This window comes from Phalangium opilio, unplaced genomic scaffold, assembly GCF_054372755.1.
Source record: "Phalangium opilio isolate 3A_F unplaced genomic scaffold, DU_Popi_V2 ptg000060l_1, whole genome shotgun sequence".
In the NCBI taxonomy this organism is placed as follows: domain Eukaryota; kingdom Metazoa; phylum Arthropoda; class Arachnida; order Opiliones; family Phalangiidae; genus Phalangium; species Phalangium opilio.
In genome coordinates, this window is record NW_028324177.1 from 9,459,916 (window position 1) to 9,481,747 (window position 21,832).

Consider the following 21,832-nt stretch of genomic DNA (forward strand, 5'->3'; position numbering starts at 1 on the left):
ATCGGCACCAGATCAGCCAATTCAAGAGTTCTAACTTCTAACCGTCACATACGGTACGGCCTCGGCGCCATTCTTGGCGACACGAGTACTACAGGAGCTAGCCACTCTAGGTGCCATCGATTATCCTCTTGGAGCGGACATTACAAGAAGAGACTTACATGGACGATGTCATGAGCTGAAAGGAAAGCGTGGAAACATCGGTAAAAGCAATCTCTCAACTTCGGCAACTGCTCTACAGCGCCGGGTTTACACTCAGCAAATTCGTGTCGAACCACGTGGAATGTCTAAAGGAAATCCCCACGGAGCTACGAGAAACTAAAGACATTTTATCAATGGAAGACCTTTCGGTGGTTCGGGCACTTGGGCTTTATTGGAACACAACAACTGATCAATTCTTGTTCAAAGTGAACGTTCCAGTATATCAATCAAGAATTACGAAGAGAAACCTGCCAGCCGAAATATCAAAGATCTTCGATCCAATGGGTTGGCTCGCACCAATTATAATCAGAACAAATATACTTATGGAGCAAGTCTGGAAGGAGAAGATCAGCTGGGACGACTACCCGACAGCGTCCTCCAGCTTCAATGGGAAGAATTTCAAACAACTATCAAGCAAATTCAAAATATCCATATCGATCGATGGATATATACTTCGCCAACACATTGCACTATCGAACTTCACGGCTTCTCCGACGCTTCCGAGAAGGCGTATGCTGGCGTGGTGTACATGAAAACAGAAGACCAAGATGGGAATATCTACGTATCCCTCCTGACGGCTAAAACAAAGGTGGCTCCTATCGCAAAAGCTATGACGATTCCACGGCTAGAACTTTGCGGCGCTCTACTTCTCGCTGATCTCATGGCCACTACGCGAGAGTCGTAGGGACTTTCAGTCAACGATATGAAAGCTTGGACCGATTCAACTATCGTCCTCGGTTGGATCAAGTCATGTTCAAGCCGCTGGAAAACGTTCGTTGCCAATCGGGTCACTAGAATTCAAGAAAGTATCCCGCCACTGCAATGGGGTCACGTACCAGGTTGCGAAAACCCAGCGGATATCGCCTCCAGGAGAATCGATGTCGCCAATTTAGTCAACCATAAGCTGTGGTGGAAGGGACCATCATGGTTGGCCGACAAAGAAAGCGTTCCGAATGAAATAAGGCAAATCTCCGCCGCTTGTTCCGAAGAGGGTCTCGAAGAGGAAGCACCGTAGTAGTTTCAACAACCCAGACAAAGGACAACTCGATTTTTGCGAGATATTCAACACTTCTTCGTCTACGGCGCATAATAGCCTGGATTCGTCGGTTCATTAACAATACTCTCTCTAGACATCGAAAGAAGATAAATCGTCAATCGCTAACCTCTACAATGATTGGTCCACTCCGATCCCAAGAATTGGAAGCCGGACTACGGATATTAATCACAATTGCCCAAGGCACGACATTTGCGAACGAAATAGCCGCATTGAAGGACGGTACACCGTTGACAAACACCAGCAAAATACTATGTCTGCGTCCCGAACTAGACACCAATGGAATTCTGAGAGTTGGGGGACGACTGAAACACGCTAATATAGCAACTGCTATGAAGCATCCGATAATACTACCACGTCATCATCGACTCACTTATCCAAGAAGCTCATGTACAACATTTCCATGCTGGCGCTCAAATGGTCCAAAGAATATTGTCATTAAATTATTGGATTATAAGAAGCCGAGACGCCATACGGTTCCAGATTCAGAAGTGCATTACTTGCACAAGACATAGAGCTTCGACCGTAACCCAATTAATGGGTGATTTGCCGGAGTCAAGAGTACAGTACAGTCGGGCCTTTCTAAAAACTGGCGTCGACTATGCGGGTCCGTTCCTGTTACGCCCCATCTCAAGAAGCAAGACCACATACAAAGCCTATCTGGCACTCTTTGTATGCTTTGTGACGCGCGCCTTACATCTGGAAATAGTCTCCTCTCGCACAACAGACGCCTTCATTGCAGCCCTAAGGAGATTCACGTCAAGACGTGGCAAACCAATTGAGATATACAGTGATTGCGGTACTAACTTCGTCGGGGCTGCCAGAGAACTTAAGGAATTTGCACAAATAATCCAGTCCGAGCATCATAATGAAGCCGTCACCAACCATCTATCTGGACAGGGTATACAATGTTATTTCAACCCGGCAGGCGCCCCTCATTTTTGCAGCTTATGGGAAGCGGGCGTGAAGTCCGTCAAGCATCATCTGCATAGAGTCGTTGGCTCCACCAGACTTACGTACGAGGAGTTTTCAACCATCATCACACAGATAGAAGGAAGTCTTAACTCAAGGCCTCTCACTCCGCTCTCATCCGATCCAAATGATCTCGAAGTCCTAACACCAGCTCACTTTCTAATCGGAGAATCCCTGCAATCTATTCCCGATCCTGATCTAGGCCACCTACCTACGAACAGATTAAATCGTTGGCCACTACTCCAAAAACTTAAACAAGATGTGCATAAACGATGGCTCCGAGAGTATATCAGTAGATTACAACAAAGACCAAAATGGATGACCAAACAAAGGAACATCCAGATCGGTGACATGGTCCTCGTCAAATCCGACATCGAACCTTCCGCACGTTGGCCACTAGCTCGAGTCATTCAAATACATCCAGGTCAAGATGGCTGCACGAGAGTTGTTACGCTACGTACCAGTAAAGGCGAAATCAAAAGACCCATCGTTAAGTTAAGCCTCTTGCCGTTTGACACCGAAGATAGTTAAGCTCTCATGTTCAGTCAGTTAATACGGTCGTATTAAGGCCGGGAGAATGTTCAGTTATTAATTCTAATTTGTTAATTACCAGTCAGAAGCCTAAAACCGAGATTGTAAGAAATATGTTTTTTTATCATAGCGATTTACTTTTTGGTAGATTGACTGTATTTTTTACCATTAATATATAACCAAGTAATAAAAACAATTTTAGTTAGTGTTCATTAAATGCCTGAGTAGTTCATTTCGTTTGGTGGTTCCGCACGTCCGCGTATTTAGTCGGGTAATAGCTCAACTAGACACGAACATTTTTGGTCCGTCGAGCAAGATACATGGCAGCTCAAAGTGGACTGGGATTAACCACTGCCAACTAATTTGATTATAAAATGGCAAGAATTTCGAAATCATCTCCCTCAGATAGTGTTTTAAACCGAACACAGTTATCTGATTTGTGATCCGAACAGAAGAAATATCTTTGGTTGACTTCAGCTATCAGTTAAACAGTTGAGAGCCATTTTCACTTCAGATCAGATGCCTTTTTGTGATACACATTTGGATCACGTCATTTCCGAGATAAAAACGAGATTTTAAACATTTGAATCAGATATCTGTGGCATCGGACGTAGTTTCGGATTAATACCTTTTATAAATTTAAACGCTTGAAATGTATACATAACGCATATACTTCAAAAAACATCCAGACAAATTGCATATTTGTTGTAGGTTGGATGTCGAGGGATTCGGAATCCCTCGACATCCAACCTACCTCGGAGGGAAACAGTTCAGTTTATTTTCCCAAATAATTGACTTGGTACTAGTAGAAATGTGAGTTGGTAATATACCAAATTTCCGTTATTTTTTAATGGAGTTGTCAAAATTTTTTAAAATTTTTGTGCTCAGAGTATACAAACCTCTGGGAGTGAAACCTAGTGTACTAGCCTTCCAAAGACTAAAACTACGTCCTTTTTAGCCACATCGTATGATAAACATCTACGATGTGGATCTTAGTTTGACCTGGCCTGTTGGTGGTGGTGGCGGCGTCGTGCCTTAGACAGTATAAAGTTTATCGATCGTCATTGAAGGGAGAGTGAATGGGAGAGAATTGTGGTGAGGTGATATTTTTCGTTCGTGTATTTTAAAAGGAAGGAAATTATGATAGTTAGGTTAGGCTATATACCCTCCCTTAAAAATTCCTCTTACCCGTCGACAATAGTAGATAGAAAGTACCGAATCTGGGCCACTGGCGTCAGACAGTGCCAGATGGCACCTGTAAATATGGCGTCAATGAATCAAACATGGCGTCCACCGCATTTTTCGTCTTATGGCGCCAGTGAATCAAACATTTTTTCACCCATTCTTGTTGTGAAGTCAGTGAAACGTACATGACGTGTCTTCCAATGGCGTCAATGAATCAAACACGGTGTCACATTTTTCCCCCAATATTGTTGTGACGTCAGTGAAACGTATATGACGCGCCACAGTCTTTCTATGACGTCAGCGAATCAGGCGCCCCCTGACACCATGTTGACTTTGTGAATGGCTTGGAAATTGTAGGAGAAATACCATGGCGTGGCTGGGGAAATACGTGAAGTAGTTTAACTGGTTTAATAATAAACATTTTTAAATTCGGCGTTCTGTAGGCAGATGCTGACGTTAAATATTTTGTGTTTCTAATTTTTTTTGGTTGGCCTATCTTAAATCTTATAACACCCATAAAATATAATTTTATTAATTTTTAATATTAAAAACATAAAATTTCTCTTATCATAATGTATTAATATTTGAACTGATAAGGGAAATAAACTCTATGTCCAAAACTCTGTCTCACATTGCCAACAGTAAAGTGAACTTTCGATCTGATAACAGAACCAATAATGATTTTGAAATGATAAAAGAATATCCTTCGATTTATCCATTCTTTCACATACATGCCGAGGAAATGAACAAATATTTGATCTTCTTAAAAGTATGGATTAACAGTAAATAGAAAAGATGGCAATTGTATCTCCTAAACACAAACAAAATCAAATTCAAACCATACTAAACAATGATAAAAGGGTAAAACTCATTTCAAAATCATCGGTAAATTTCCTCCGAGCGTGAGCAAGCAAAGGTTAAATTGATAAGTGCAGAAGTGAACTAATTTCAGAAATATGGCGGGTAGACTTTCGAACTACCCACGCTTTAGTCCATGCGTTTAGTTCATTTCTAAAGTCAACATGATTAGAGAAAACTTTCATATTAGTGTTCAAACCTTCCCTATTATTGTTCATACTTTCCCTATTAATGTTCCCATCCCGATATGAACACCGGATACTAGTGTTGTCGTCCTTAAAACAATGTTTAGATACTAATAAACCTACTTTCTATTGATTAAAGACATTTATTCCGATAGCACCGTATCATAAATATCTTTATCATGTTTATACAATGAGCAAATATCGGATATCATAATAAAGCGGAATAAAATTAAATCAAATACTCTCTGTTCTATTTGGTGAATCTATGGATAAAAATATTTGTAAGATAAAGCAAGATACAGATCTTAGATTCTATCCCTAAGCACTTAGTCAAAAGTGTATCGAAATGGGAAAATATGGGATTTAAAGTGTTGTGAACCTACCAAACTACAATAAAAAGTGGTGGAAAATAATTGAAAAGATAAAATACTATTTAAAGTGATGGAGAATGATAGAAAAGATGACGAGAATAATACTGAAAGCTACACTATTTCTGTTCAGAGTTTCACTATTTATGTACAGAGTTTCACTATTTCTGTTCGGTGTTTCACTATTTCTGTTCGGCGTTCCACTATTTCTGTTCGGCGTTTCACCATTTCAGTTCGGCGTTTCACTATTTATGTACAGAGTTTCACTATTTCTGTTCGGTGTTTCACTATTTCTGTTCGGCGTTCCACTATTTCTGTTCGGCGTTTCACTATTTCAGTTCGGCGTTTCACTATTTCAGTTCGTCGTTTCACTATTTCTGTTCGGCGTTTCACTATTTCTGTTCGGCGTTTCACTATTTCTGTTCGGCGTTTCACTATTTCTGTTCGGCGTTTCACTATTTCTGTTCGGAGTTTCACTATTTCTGTTCGGAGTTTCACTATTTCTGTTCAATGTTTCACTATTTCTGTTCGGAGTTTCACTATTTCTGTTCAGAGTTTCACTATTTCTGTTCAGAGTTTCACTATTTCGGTTCAGTGTTTCACTATTTCTGTTCAGTGTTTCACTATTTCTGTTCGGTGTTTCACTATTTCTGTTCGGTGTTTCACTATTTCTGTTCGGTGTTTCACTATTTCTGTTCGGAGTTTCACTATTTCTGTTCAGAGTTTCACTATTTCTGTTCAGAGTTTCACTATTTCTGTTCAGAGTTTCACTATTACTGTTCGGAGTTTCACTATTTCTGTTCGGTGTTTCACTATTTCTGTTCGGTGTTTCACTATTTCTGTTCGGTGTTTCACTATTTCTGTTCGGTGTTTCACTATTTCTGTTCGGCGCTTCACTATTTCCGTTCGGCGTTTCACTATTTCCGTTCGGCGTTTCACTATTTCCGTTCGGCGTTTCACTATTTCCGTTCGGCGTTTCACTATTTCCGTTCGGCGTTTCACTATTTCCGTTCGGCGTTTCACTATTTCCGTTCGGCGTTTCACTATTTCTGTTCGGCGTTTCACTATTTCTGTTCGGCGTTTCACTACTTCTGTTCAGAGTTTCACTATTTCTGTTCAGAGTTTCACTATTTCCGTTCAGAGTTTCACTATTTCTGTTCAGAGTTTCACTATTTCCGTTCAGAGTTTCACTATTTCCGTTCAGTGTTTCACTATTTCCGTTCAGTGTTTCACTATTTCCGTTCACACCTTTCCTATTACTGTTCATACCTTTCCTATTACTGTTCATACCTTTCCTATTACTGTTCATACCTTTCCTATTACTGTTCATACCTTTCCTATTACTGTTCACACCTTTCCTATTACTGTTCACACCTTTCCTATTACTGTTCACACCTTTCCTATTACTGTTCACACCTTTCCAATTACTGTTCACACCTTTCCTATTACTGTTCACACCTTTCCTATTACTGTTCACACCTTTCCTATTACTGTTCACATCTTTCCAATTACTGTTCACACCTTTCCAATTACTGTTCACACCTTTCCTATTACTGTTCACACCTTTCCTATTACTGTTCACACCTTTCCTATTACTTTTCATACGTTTCCTATTACTTTTCATACGTTTCCTATTACTGTTCACATCTTTCCTATTACTTTTCATACGTTTCCTATTACTGTTCAGACCTCTCCTATTACTTTTCATACGTTTCCTATTACTGTTCACACCTTTCCTATTACTTTTCATACGTTTCCTATTACTGTTCACACCTTTCCTATTACTGTTCAAACGTTTGTTATTTTATTCAAACCTCTGTTATATTTATTCAAACCTCTGTAATGTTTATTCAAAACTGTGTTATTTTCACTCAAACCTTTGTTATTCCTGTTCAAACCTCTGTTATTTCTGTTCAAACCTTTGTTATTTCTGTTCAAACCTTTGCTATTTCTGTTCAAACCTTTGCTATTTCTGTTCAAACTTTTCTTATTTCTGTTTTAAAACTTTTTAATTTTTCGTTCCTTTGCTTAATTTTTCCTTCATATACTATATTTTCAAATTATCTAGTTAATGATTCCTTCATATGATAAATTTGCCCGTCATCTGCTTAATATTTCTTATTATTCTTAACTTTTCCTTTTACTATTCAAAAATTTCGAATTTCTGTTCAAATAATTTAAAAAAAAAACCCCTATTTGTAGCTAAACCTTTGTTTTTTCTGTTCAATTCTTTGTTTTTTTTTGTTCAAACCCTTGTTATTTCTGTTCGAACTTTTGTTAATGACTGTTCAAAATTTTCTTATTTCTGTTCAAAGTTTCACTATTTCTGTTCAAAGTTTCACTCTTTCTTTTCAAAGTTCCACTCTTTCTGTTCAAAGTTTCACTATTTATGTTCAAAGTTTCACTATTAATGTTAAAAGTTTCACGCTTTCTGTTAAATGTTTCACTCTTTATGTTCAAAGTTTCACCCCTTATGTTAAAAGTTTCACTCTTTCTGTTCAAAGTTTCCCTATTGTTCAAAGTTTCACTATTTATGTTCAAAGTTTTACTCTTTATGTTCAAAGTTTTACTCTTTATGTTCAAAGTTTTACTCTTTATGTTCAAAGTTTTACTCTTTATGTTCAAAGTTTTACTATTTATGTTCAATTTTTCCCTGTTTCTGTTCAGACATTTCTTATTTCTGCTGAAACGGTTTTTATTACTGTTCAAACTTATGTTATTTCTGCTGATACGTTTTTTATTTCTTTTCAAACTTTTGTTGTTCCTACTGAAACGTTTCAAACTTTTCTTATTTTGTTGCAAGTTTATTTATTCTTTTTCCCCAAGCTTTTCATGTTTCTGTTCTAATTTTTATTATTTCGGCGATTAAAACACTTTTTCCGAAATTCTACATCGCTTTACTAATTTCTATGGTTTTGAAATCGAATTTCAAAGTTCCATATCCAAAATTCCCATGTGATATAAATGTGATGAATACCTTATTACCTAGTAATGTATGAATTCCTAGAATATAAACGTCTTACTCTTAATCGGAATACATTAATGCGTGACTTTAAAATACTTTAGTTTTGTTAGATTTAGAACTCTAGATAAATTCCTAATCCAACTGCAAAAGTTTATATGGAAAACGAATTTTCAAGGTGAAAGATAACGTAGCGTCAAACGGATGATTTCGAAGTTCAGACTAAATAACAGAAAATCAATGAAACACTATCTCCCCATTAACATTAATTTATGTTTTGATATTATTGCAGTTTGGTTTCTAATAAGTTTATAGGTATTTACGTAACAGAAAACGTTTTCAAATGACAGAATTGCGATTAAGTTTTCTTCACAGGAAACTAAAAAAGTGGTTGAAAGTGACATGAAGTGTCTATAATTCATTTTAAAGTATCGACAAAACACTAAAAATTCGTTAAAGTTTCGCTAAATGTTTAGTAAACGTTTCGTTATTCGACTTAAATATATCCGATATTGTTAATATATGACTATTATAAAACAGATAATGAAGTTGAATGACGAAAAAGAGGTCGAAAGTGTTGTTAATCTACTAAAATTCAGATGAAACTGATGTGAAATGAAAGCATTCGATTGAAAGCGAACTAATTCGACTAAGAAAGGGGATCAAAGTTTTGTTAAACTACTAAAATGTGGTTCAAATCACATTCAAAGGAACTAAAAAGCAGTTGAACGTTCATGAAGTGACAAAAGTACGATTGAAAATAATGCGTTTAATATTTTTATAAATTTAACCACTTTGGAACAGAAAAACTCCAATGCAAAGCCAGATGGACAGGCGTAGGTTCAATAGACAATGACCGGGAGGGGGCCGCCTAATAAAACGGGACGCGCCGGGGGAAAAAACGCGTGTGGCGGCCCTCCCCTGGTCATTGTCTATTGAACCTACACCCGTCCATCTGGTTTTGCATTGGAGTTTTTCTGTTCCAAAGTGGTTAAATTTATAAAAATATTAAACGCATTATTTTCAATCGTACTTTTGTCACTTCTTGAACGTTCAACTGCTTTTTAGTTCCTTTGAATGTGATTTGAACCACATTTTTGTAGTTTAACAAAACTTTGATCCCCTTTCTTAGTCGAATTAGTTCGCTTTCAATCGAATGCTTTCATTTCACATCAGTTTCATCTGAATTTTAGTAGATTAACAACACTTTCGACCTCTTTTTCGTCATTCAACTTCATTATCTGTTTTATAATAGTCATATATTAACAATATCGGATATATTTAAGTCGAATAACGAAACGTTTACTAAACATTTAGCGAAACTTTAACGAATTTTTAGTGTTTTGTCGATACTTTAAAATGAATTATAGACACTTCATGTCACTTTCAACCACTTTTTTAGTTTCCTGTGAAGAAAACTTAATCGCAATTCTGTCATTTGAAAACGTTTTCTGTTACGTAAATACCTATAAACTTATTTAAAACCAAACTGCAATAATATCAAAACATAAATTAATGTTAATGGGGAGATGGTGTTTCATTGATTTTCTGTTATTTAGTCTGAACTTCGGAAATCATCCGTTTTACACTACGTTATCTTTCACCTTGAAAATTCGTTTTCCATATAAACTTTTGCAGTTGGATTAGGAATTTATCTAGAGTTCTAAATCTCACAAAACTAAAATAATTTAAAATCACGAATTAATGTATTCCGATTAAGAGTAAGACGTTTATATTCTAGGAATTCATACATTACTAGGTAATAAGGTATTCATCACATCAGAAGTGGTATGAGACTAGAAGTGAAGGGCTCTAGCATTGATAGTACATCCTGGCACTAGTGAACAAATTTGAGGATTTTATGCCGCTTCCCACGCGCTAAAACTAGAGAGAGATAAATTGGTCGAGTTCCAAAAACATTTCCTACCCCCTTCCCCTCAACCTAAAGCCGCAGAACACGGACCCGGCTCCTTGAATCTAGTTCGGCCGTCTACCACCGCGAGCGTCTCACCGTTTTGGAGGGAAAATTCAGAAACCGCTACTAGAGGGCCAACCGCTCTTGCGTTATCAAGTCTTTTCACTAATGCCGAGTGAAGAATTTGGTTAGCTCAATACTTCTAGTCTCATACCACTTCTGATCACATTTATATCACATGGGAATTTTGGATATGGAACTTCGAAATTCGATTTCAAAACCATAGAAATTAGTAAAGCGATGTAGAATTTCGGAAAAAGTAATTTTAATCGCCGAAATAATAAAAATTAGAACAGAAACATTAAAAAAGCTTGGGGAAAAAGAATAAATAAACTTGCAACAAAATAAGAAAAGTTTGAAACGTTTCAGTTGGAACAACAAAAGTTTGAAAAGAAATAAAAAACGTATCAGCAGAAATAAGAAATGTCTGAACAGAAACAGGGAAAAATTGAACATAAATAGTAAAACTTTGAACATAAATAGTAAAACTTTGAACATAAATAGTGAAACTTAAAACATAAATAGTGAAACTTTAAACATAAATAGTGAAACTTTAAACATAAATAGTGAAACTTAAAACATAAATAGTGAAACTTTGAACAGAAAGAGTGAAACTTTGAATATAAATAGTGGAACTTTAAACATAAATATTGAAACTTAAAACATAAATGGTGAAACTTTAAACATACATGGTGAAACTTTAAACATAAATGGTGAAACTTTAAACATAAATGGTGAACTTAAAACAGAAAGAGTGAAACTTTGAACAGAAAGAGTGAAACTTTGAACAGAAGGAGTGAAACTTTGAACAGAAATAGTGAAACTTTGAACAGAAATAAGAAAATTTTGAACAGTCATTAACAAAAGTTCGAACAGAAATAACAAGGGTTTGAACAAAAAAAAAGAATTGAACAGAAAAAAACAAAGGTTTAGCTACAAATAGGGGTTTTTTTTTAATTATTTGAACAGCAATTCGAAATTTTTGAATAGTAAAAGGAAAAGTTAAGAATAATAAGAAATATTAAGCAGATGACGGGCAAATTTATCAGATGAAGGAATCATTAACTGGATAATTTGAAAATATGGTATATGAAGGAAAAATTAAGCAAAGGAACGAAAAATTAAAAAGTTTTAAAACCGAAATAAGAAAAGTTTGAACAGAAATAACAAAGGTTTGAGCAGAAATAACAGAGGTTTGAACAGGAATAACAAAGGTTTGAGTGAAAATAACAAAGTTTTGAATAAATATAACAGAGGTTTGAATAAAAATAACAAACGTTTGAATATAAATAACAAACGTTTGAACAGTAATAGGAAAGGTGTGAACAGTAATAGGAAACGTATGAAAGTAATAGGAGAGGTGTGAACAGTAATAGGAAACGTATGAAAAGTAATAGGAAAGGTGTGAACAGTAATAGGAAAGGTATGAACAGTAATAGGAAAGCTGTGAACAGTAATAGGAAAGGTGTGAACAGTAATCGGAAAGGTGTGAACAGTAATTGGAAAGGTGTGAACAGTAATTGGAAAGGTGTGAACAGTAATAGGAAAGTTGTGAACAGTAATTGGAAAGGTATGAACAGTAATAGGAAAGGTGTGAACAGTAATTGGAAAGGTGTGAACAGTAATAGGAAAGGTGTGAACAGTAATAGGAAAGGTGTGAACAGTAATTGGAAAGGTATGAACAGTAATAGGAAAGGTGTGAACAAGTAATTGGAAAGGTATGAACAGTAATAGGAAAGGTATGAACAGTAATAGGAAAGGTGTGAACAGAAATAGTGAAACACTGAACAGAAATAGTGAAACTCTGAACAAAAATAGTGAAACTCTGAACAGAAATAGTGAAACTCTGAACAGAAATAGTGAAACTCTGAACAGAAATAGTGAAACTCTGAAATGAAATAGTGAAACTCTGAACAGAAATAGTGAAACACTGAACAGAAATAGTGAAACACCGAACAGAAATAGTGAAACGCCGAACTGAAATAGTGAAACACCGAACAGAAATAGTGAAACACCGAACAGAAATAGTGAAACGCCGAACAGAAATAGTGAAACGCCGAACAGAAATAGTGAAACGCCGAACAGAAATAGTGAAACGCCGAACAGAAATAGTGAAACGCCGAACAGAAATAGTGAAACACCGAACAGAAATAGTGAAACACCGAACAGAAATAGTGAAACGCCGAACTGAAATAGTGAAACACCGAACAGAAATAGTGAAACGCCGAACTGAAATAGTGAAACACCGAACAGAAATAGTGGAACGCCGAACAGAAATAGTGAAACTCTGAACAGAAATAGTGAAACTCTGAACAGAAATAGTGAAACTCTGAACAGAAATAGTGAAACTCTGAACAGAAATAGTGAAACTCTGAACAGAAATAGTGAAATACTGAACAGAAATAGTGAAACACCGAACAGAAATAGTGAAACGCCGAACTGAAATAGTGAAACACCGAACAGAAATAGTGAAACACCGAACAGAAATAGTGAAACGCCGAACAGAAATAGTGAAACGCCGAACAGAAATAGTGAAACGCCGAACTGAAATAGTGAAACACCGAACAGAAATAGTGAAACGCCGAACTGAAATAGTGAAACACCGAACAGAAATAGTGGAACGCCGAACAGAAATAGTGAAACACTGAACAGAAATAGTGAAACACCGAACAGAAATAGTGAAACACCGAACAGAAATAGTGAAACACCGAACAGAAATAGTGAAACTCTGAACAGAAATAGTGAAACTCTGAACAAAAACAGTAAAACTCTGAACAGAAATAGTGAAACTCTGAACAGAAATAGTGAAACACCGAACAGAAATAGTGAAACACCGAACAGAAATAGTGAAACGCCGAACAGAAATAGTGAAACGCCGAACAGAAATAGTGAAACCCCGAACAGAAATAGTGAAACGCCGAACAGAAATAGAGAAACACCGAACAGAAATAGTGAAACCCCGAACAGAAATAGTGAAACACCGAACAGAAATAGTGAAACACCGAACAGAAATAGTGAAACACCGAACAGAAATAGTGAAACACCGAAAAGAAATAGTGAAACACGGAACAGAAATAGTGAAACGCCGAACAGAAATAGAGAAACACCGAACAGAAATAGTGAAACGCCGAACAGAAATAGAGAAACACCGAACAGAAATAGTGAAACCCCGAACAGAAATAGTGAAACACCGAACAGAAATAGTGAAACACCGAACAGAAATAGTGAAACACCGAACAGAAATAGTGAAACTCTGAACAGAAATAGTGTAGCTTTCAGTATTATTCTCGTCATCTTTTCTATCATTCTCCATCACTTTATATGGCACGCCATTCAGGACACAATTATTGAAAATTTATTTTCTATAGAAGTATGCACTAGTTCTTTAAGTTTAAAAAACGCTTTCTTTAAGCTTGATATTAATTTACAATAACGTCAAAGCTATTTCATTAAGGTTAATAACCACTTTTCCTAAGCCTAAAACTATTTCCTAAAGTAAGAAAATGACTTTCTATAAGGATGAAATTTATCTGTAAGATGTTTAAAACTATCCTATAAGTTAAAAGTGAGTTTTTATACGGTTAATTTAACCGTTATTAAGGTTGAAATTGACTCTTCTATAAGCTTGAAATATTTTCTTTCTCTTTGTTTGAAAAATTTCCTTCTCTAAGCTTGAAAACTTCTTTCTCTAAGCTTGAAAATTTCTTTCTCTAAGCTTGAAAATTTCTCTCTCTAAGCTTGAAAATTTCTTTCTCTAAGCTTGAAAATTTCTTTCTCTAAGCTTGAAAATTTCTTTCTCTAAGCTTGAAAATTTCTTTCTCTAAGCTTGAAAATTTCTTTCACTAAGCTTGAAAATTTCTTTCTCTAAGCTTGAAAAGTTTCCTTCCCTAAGCTTGAAAAATTCTATCAAACGATTCTCAAATTTTAAAAACCACAAGCAGGAAAATAAGCCTTGCTGTAATGTTAAGGCACATAAGATTCTCTGCGCGTTATAGCCCCTTTTTAAAAGTTTGGGGAAAAATAGTCCAGAGTTAGACCACCTTGTTGCCTTCAGACGGAACACCCGCTGTGTGGTTCCAGTTCCAAGGACGTTAGATATGACTTCAAATAAAAGGAGTTTGGTGGACTGCAAAATTTGAAGCCCTATCTATAAGGTCTTTGCGTCCACATACCGCCCGGATGTTCCGTATCAACTCTAATTCAAGTAGATGATTTTGCGCCCCCACCTTTTTAAAAGGGTCTATTGGAAATTTTAAAAATTCCAAGGTGCGTGAGCATAGACGAGTGAGCGAAGACTTAATGCATATCATCTCTACTTGCCCCCCCCCGGCAACATTTTTTCGAATAAAACTTCTTAAAGGGAGGGTGAATAGTAAAATGAAGTAGTTTTTTAATCGATTCTTCTACTAATCATAAGGCCAATCTGCATAGTGAAACAAGGAGAAATATCTCGGAATAATTTTAAAATTCAAATTAGTTTTGAAAATTGTAAATTTGCACCTCCGACCAACCGCGTAACGCTCTACCTTTTTGTTAACAAAATTCTCAGTGGCACAAGATATAGAGTGACTATATATCTCGCGCTAGTATTGTCACATGGCTCTCAATTTTTATCAAATCTCGCTAAATTTTATTCCATATAGAGCGTCTCGTACATTTTGTTAACAAGAAGGCAGGGCCTTACGCTTATGGTCGGATGTGCTGATTTGAAATAATTTTAAAAACAATTAGAGATATTTTCTGGATGTTATTCTAGGAAGATTTCTGTTATAATTTGCAGAAGAATCGATAAAAAAAATCACTTAATTTTTTTCCACCCTCCCTTTAATTGGTCATTCATTTAACGCGTTCTATGATAGAGCATTTAATATTAAGTGTAATCCCTTTTTTACAGTCAAAGGTGGATTGTGCTCACCTTTTGAGCTTGGTGAGACTGGTTCCGTTATTTTAATAATTTAGTTTAGTTTCAATTGACAATAACAATTTAAAATTTGCTACTTTTGCTACCATAAGTCCATTACTTAATTCCATATGGTATTAGGTAATGGACTTTTGCTGCTACCTTGAAGAAATACGACTCTTATATTATTTTTCAGTTTAAAGGCTAACTGCCTTCTTTTAATACTTTTATACTATTTCCCCAATAACTGATTATGATAGAGGTACCCAACAGAATTCACTCCACTTACCGTTCATACAAGTAGAGAATATTACAACACTAAAATTATATTCAATCTAAGATTCAATCCTTCCTAATGCAAATTAGTCGTGTTTAAATTCCATTTTACATTCATTATCGTAACAAGTAAGGAAAGATCAATTTTATGGATTTTTTCAGCTTCTATTTACTTGGGTTAAATCCATTCTCATTGAAATGAAGTAAATTATATGCGTAATACCAATTTGACTTGGAATTTTCTGACTAAAGACCAATATAAAAAAATTTAAGAGCGTCACAACAAGGTACTAAGGTACCTCGAAACAAAAAGTAACAATCCAGATGAGAAACTTCCCCCATCTCTTAATTACGTAAGAATTCTTCTCATCTCCCTCTAGGATAAATAATCTTATGGCTATTTACTAGTTTTGCATTATAAAAACATATCGTCTGTTTCATTGTAATAATACTGCAGTATTAGACATGTCTAAACCGTAGAAAACTAAGCGAAACTAACCCATGCAATCTCTACCCGTGGGGAAGTTAACTGAAATTAGGAAAGTGACTAAAATTTAAGGTTTGGTTTTCCTCATAACGTGACTTATTGAATTTAGGATTTGTACTTGGTTCAGTCTGAGAATTTGACGCGTTTCTCTCCCTCTGTAGCATTTATTGCTACCAGGGGTAAATATCATTTTTTCATGAATAATAACTCTCCTCTATTGCCTGCGCGGGTTTTGTTCAGTAACCTTCTCCCTTCAAAGTAGTCTATAAGAGCGCGTTTCTTTGTAATTTCAAGACCCGTGACACGCGAGATGTTTTACTGTTACTACATGTTCGTTTAGAATCACATTTTGGATCGAAACGCAAAAAGATCAGTGGCATCAAAACGGATGGCCACGGTTCATATATTATACAGGGTGTTTCTGAAAAGTCCGTCAGAAATTGTGGCGGGGTTGGTTTTTTGGGAGATTTTGAATAGAAAATGTTATGACATTTTCCCGACCGAACCACCATGTTCAAGTTATAATTGTAGTGTTTTACGGATGACTCTTTATTTAAGAACCCGAAAGACAATTCAAATCAAATTTAAGGGATCATCCGTAAAACACCCCAATCGTAACTTGGAAACTGTGTCCCTTTGGACAAAATATTATTGAATAATTTCGACTCGAAATCGTTGACAAAACACACCTATAGTATTTGACAGACCCTAAAAAGTGTTAAATCCAGGATCTAGAACAGGTAGTATTTAAAATAAGGATTAAGAATAGTAAAGGAATTAGATTTATATGGGAATAAATAATTTTAAAGTATATATGTATAAAACGAAGATTTATCATGTTACTCTACCAATAAATACCATACTAACTTATTTGCTTGAAAAAATCATAATTTCGAGATCAATTATTACCAGTGTTGTTCTGGAAACACCCTATTATTTGTATAAATAAACTTTTATTAGGTACGAAAGCTCAAAATTATTTAAATTGGAAGTAATAAATAAAGTAGTTTCCCACTCACTAATTTTTTGAATTTGGATTACGCAAGATTCAGTAAAAACTCTGATTAAAATGAGCCAAAGAGTCAAATCACTTTTTTTACTTATAATTTAAGTAAAATTGCCACTTGAATGCTATTCTCGTTATGTTTTTAAGGTAAACTGGAAAGATTAATATGTCCGGGAAATAAATTGGAGACCAAAGACTCTGCGACGTATCAAATTTCATTACTTTTTTCCATGCAGGAAAAACATTTAAAATTTCTTAATAGGGCCTTATTTGGGCTTATTAACTATTGAAAACTCAGAAACTACAACTAAAGGCCTAAAAATCGAGCCAATCGATAAAGCAACGGTGTGATTTAAGCTACAAACCAAGAATGTTTACAACGTTAATTTATGAATGAAAAGAGACCCTATTTCAGAGTAAAAATTTTTTGGTTTATTTAACACTTCAAAAAAGTACAGTTGAAAGTAGCACGCTTTGTGAAAAGAAATTTTTCGTCAGTCAAACAACATTTTCGAATACTTCACGTGTGCGGACATAGCTTTATACTAACAGAGGGAAACGTATTTGCTACTCGATTTCCCTGCTAAGAATGAACTAATCTTGTATTTTAATGCGAAACGAAAGTAATGAAAATATGAGGTAAAAAGAACAGTAAAATACCCATAGAACCATTTTTATACCGTTTAAAACTGATGTATTTTCGTCAAAATCAACAACAAAACTATTACGTTGGCTTTATATTAAAAATTAACGTGCTTGGCCTAAATATAGATTTTTATTTATATACCTGAACTTCTCAAACTTTGTAAACTTATTTATCGAAACTTACCAAAACTATTGCAATAGTTTTGGTAAGTTTCGATTTGGTATATTTAAATCAATTAATCAAATATAGTATGGTTGTTGAGCCATTTTACTTTTCCTTTATATTTGCGAAGATACTTAGTACACTTAAGACGAAACATATTTGACATGTTTTCGCCGATCTTATGAATAAAGGTAAAATTATTACTCAAGAAAAAATTATTTTTAAACACTCGCTTATTTTAGTAAATGTGCATGGGTAATATCACTATTTAAGAAAAATATATGAAAAAAAAAACATTTTTTAACCATTCACCTATCTTAGTAAATGTGCATGGGTAATATCACTATAATATCACTATTTAAGAAAAATATGAAAAAAGAACATTTTTTAACCATTCACCTATCTTAGTAAATGTGCATGGGTAATATCACTATTTAAGAAAAAATATGAAAAAAGAACATTTTTTAACCATTCACCTATCTTAGTAAATATGCATGGGTAATATCACTATAATATCACTATTGAAGAAAAAATATGAAAAAAGAACATTTTTTAGCCATTCACCTATCTTAGTAAATGTTTCTAAAATTTCGAAATAAACATTCTTAAGGAATAGATTAAATTGTATCTATGCAAAACCGAAATCTACAGCGCCTTTTATTCCTTCATCCATGTAATTTTTGAATTCATCATATGTCATGTGAACAGTTGGTAGATACAAAATCAAAGCACATGTGCTAGATTTTGGGTAATTATAAGCAGAATTTACAGCAGGAAGAAATTTTATGGCGGGATTTATACTAAATCCCATTGCAGGAATTTTGTCCGCTGCAGTACTAAATATCAGTATGTCTTCAATAGATGACTTGGTTTCCTCATCTTCACAATCAAATACATAGTCCCTAAAAAATGCCATTGTTTGGCATTCCCTTTCGTAATTGTTACTTCCTTTTTCTGAGAAATGGGCGTCGGAAAACAGATTCAAGAATTCAAATGCGGTTAGTTTTTTATGAGATGAACAAAACAGTGGTAGAAATTTCAATGGATAAGACATCATTTTTTGGTGTACTTCAAGTGTTTCCAGTCCCTCAATAAAACGAACGCGTGGTTCGTTAAATCTGTACACTACGCAAAATCGAAGAACTTCTTTTAAGATAATATTTTTGTCTTCAATCTTCAAAAGAGGTCTCGTAGACCCAGAGAGAAATCTCATTTCAGAGAGCTCTTCCGCAGCCACTTGAGCTTCGATTAAATCCACACTATTATCCAATTTATACAGCTTCTCTCGTAATTCTTCGTCGCATACGTCTTTTATGGAAGGGCTTAGCTCCCCAATATTTCCAGTTATTGAATCATAAGTTAACTTTGAAAGACATGAAGGTCCCGGTCCACCGTGAACTAGAGAAATGGCGAACGCCATCCCAGCATAATAATATAGATCTGCTTCTATTGCACTGGAGTTGAATGCAAATTGTTTTTCGTTGTCATTATCGTCGAATACATGACTTTCAGTGAAAGCTTTGACGAGTAATCTTAAAAACTCTCGGGTAGGACCACCACCGTCTACTGCTCCTTCCTCGACGTTAAGGTAGTCAACAAAAGTAACGGTCATCTTTGAACTTGGGCTAAAGGTCTTACGCTTAAAAGCCCTAAGCGCGCATTCAATAACTTGGTTTCTGTTGATATTGAAGTAGGAGAGCCTTGACGTATTTATTTGTTTTTGAAGAGATTCGAGTATTTCAGAAATTGTTGGTTCGCCTGCTTCTGGGTTATAGGTCGACGATTGAGGTTGGAAAGTATTAGGCATTGTCGACGATTGAGGTCGCAAATAAGGCATTGTCGACGATTGAGGTTGCAAAGTATTAGGCAGTGTTGACGATTGAGGTCGCAAAGTATTAGGCAGTGTCGACGATTGAGGTCGCAAAGTATTAGGCTGTGTCGACGATTGAGGTCGCAAAGTATTAGGCTGTGTCGACGATTGAGGTCGCAAAGTATTAGGCTGTGTCGACGATTGAGGTTGCAAAGTATTAGGCAGTGTCGACGATTGAGGTTGCAAAGTATTAGGCAGTGTCATCGATTGAGGTTGCAAAGTATTAGGCTGCGTTAACGATTGAGGTTGCAAAGTATTAGGCTGCGTTAACGATTGAGGTTGCAAAGTATTAGGCTGCGTTAACGATTGAGGTTGCAAAGTATTAGGCTGCGTTAACGATTGAGGTTGCAAAGTATTAGGCTGCGTTAACGATTGAGGTTGCAAAGTACTAGGCTGCGTTAACGATTGAGGTTGCAAAGTATTAGGCTGCGTTAACGATTGAGGTTGCAAAGTATTAGGCTGCGTTAACGATTGAGGTTGCAAAGTATTAGGCTGCGTTAACGATTGAGGTTGCAAAGTATTAGGCAGTGTTAACGATTCAGCTGATGAAATACTGAGGAGGAACGATGATTGAGCTGTAGAGGAAGTACTAGGCCGTAACGACGATTGAGCTGAAGAACTACAAGGCTGGAACGACGATTGAGCTGAAGAAGTACTAGGCTGGAACGACGATTGAGCTGAAGAAGTACTAGGCTGGAACGACGATTGAGCTGAAGAAGTACTAGGCTGGAACGACGATTGAGCTGAAGAAGTACTAGGCTGGAACGACGATTGAGCTGAAGAAGTACTAGGCTGGAACGACGATTGAGCTGAAGAAGTACTAGGCTGGAACGACGATTGAGCTGAAGAAGTACTAGGCTGGAACGATGGCTCATTATCAAGGTACACTTCCATAGAGTCTTCTAAGTCTGGATTCTCTAATGAATCACAGTCGCTTTCTTCCGTATCGTTATCATTTGTGATAAAACCATCGAACTCGTCGCTAATCTTCGAGAGAGGTTTTATATACAATATTTTTGTTCCCAAAATAGTATAAATAGCTCTTCCATCCAACTCGTCGCCAGTCTTCACTACCATTTTAGCCAAATGGCCGCAGAATGAATGCCAAAATTCAAATCTAAAAAGAAAACTCCAATCAATAAACCACATCTGAACTAAAAGGAAAGTTATATTTCATGCGAACACTAAGTTTTTCGATCCAAAATTTAATGATCGTTTTATAAGCTAGTATGTTTTAGTTTAATATAATGTATTAAACTTTCTTCATTTAAAAAAATTGTTGTCGTTTTTTGGTTTTTGAGTCGGCAAAGATCATAGCTCGATCTCTCCTCACACCCATAATCCCTCGCTACAGATTGAGGAATAAACTCTTTCCTTAAACAGATCACCGTTTGAACATATTGAGCTTCGAGATTCTCATGAAGTAAAGGTTTAGTTAGAGACTTTAGGTAACTTAAAAATGGTCAGTCTTAGACCCCTCTCCTCTCCCTCGTAACAAAAAAGTAACAATCGGAAAGACCTAAACCCTTAGTTACGTAACAAATACTTCTAACCCACAAGTAACCTTATGCTTGTTCAAAGCATTCCTAAAAATAAAGCGTGGTGTGAAGTAACATTTCTCTCTAGCAACATAAAATATAGAACTTTACCATACTTAAAATATGATTCTTCACCCAAAAATACTCGATGACCCTCCTTCCTTCTTTTAACAAATTGCGAATTCAAACCCCCTCCTCCCCCAGAAGCAGTAAGTAAATTCAAAACCCCCTCCTCCCCCAGAAGCAGTAAGTAAATTCAAAACCCCCTCCTCCCCCAGAAGCAGTAAGTAAATTCAAAACCCCCTCCTCCCCCAGAAGCAGTAAGTAAATTCAAAACCCCCTCCTCCCCCAGAAGCAGTAAGTAAATTCAAAACCCCCTCCTCCCCCAGAAGCAGTAAGTAAATTCAAACCCCCTCCTCCCCCAGAAGCAGTAAGTAAATTCAAACCCGCATCTTTCCCCAAGAGCAATTAGTAAATTCAAACCCCCATCTTCCCCCAAGAGCAATTAGTAAATTCAAAGCCCCATCTTCCCCCAAGAGCAATTAGTAAATTCAAAGCCCCATCTTCCCCCAAGAGCAATTAGTAAATTCAAACCCCATCTTCCCACAAGAGCAATTAGTAACTTCAAACCCCCCCCCCTCTTCCCACATGAGCTTAAT

The 21,832-nt window shown here is 36.0% G+C and overlaps 1 protein-coding gene across 1 annotated transcript; it reads left to right on the plus strand.

The window, feature by feature from the left end:
• The first annotated feature begins 901 nt into the window (after nt 1–901).
• LOC149667078 (uncharacterized) lies at nt 902–2,755 on the plus strand. Its single transcript, XM_089841695.1, has 3 exons — nt 902–1,209; nt 1,329–1,545; nt 1,736–2,755. The coding sequence occupies exons 1-3, from the start codon at nt 902–904 to the stop codon at nt 2,753–2,755; spliced, it is 1,545 nt and encodes a 514-aa protein (XP_089697821.1).
• Nucleotides 2,756–21,832: the final 19,077 nt, after the last annotated feature.

Bases quoted from the DNA above. Each gene is read 5' to 3' on its own strand.
- LOC149667078 (XM_089841695.1), top strand. From the start codon at position 902: ATGAAAGCTTGGACCGATTCAACTATCGTCCTCGGTTGGATCAAGTCA. The intron at 1,210-1,328 runs GTAGTAGTTTCA...TACTCTCTCTAG, and splicing joins GGTCTCGAAGAGGAAGCACC to ACATCGAAAGAAGATAAATC. The intron at 1,546-1,735 runs GTTGGGGGACGA...ATACGGTTCCAG, and splicing joins ACACCAATGGAATTCTGAGA to ATTCAGAAGTGCATTACTTG.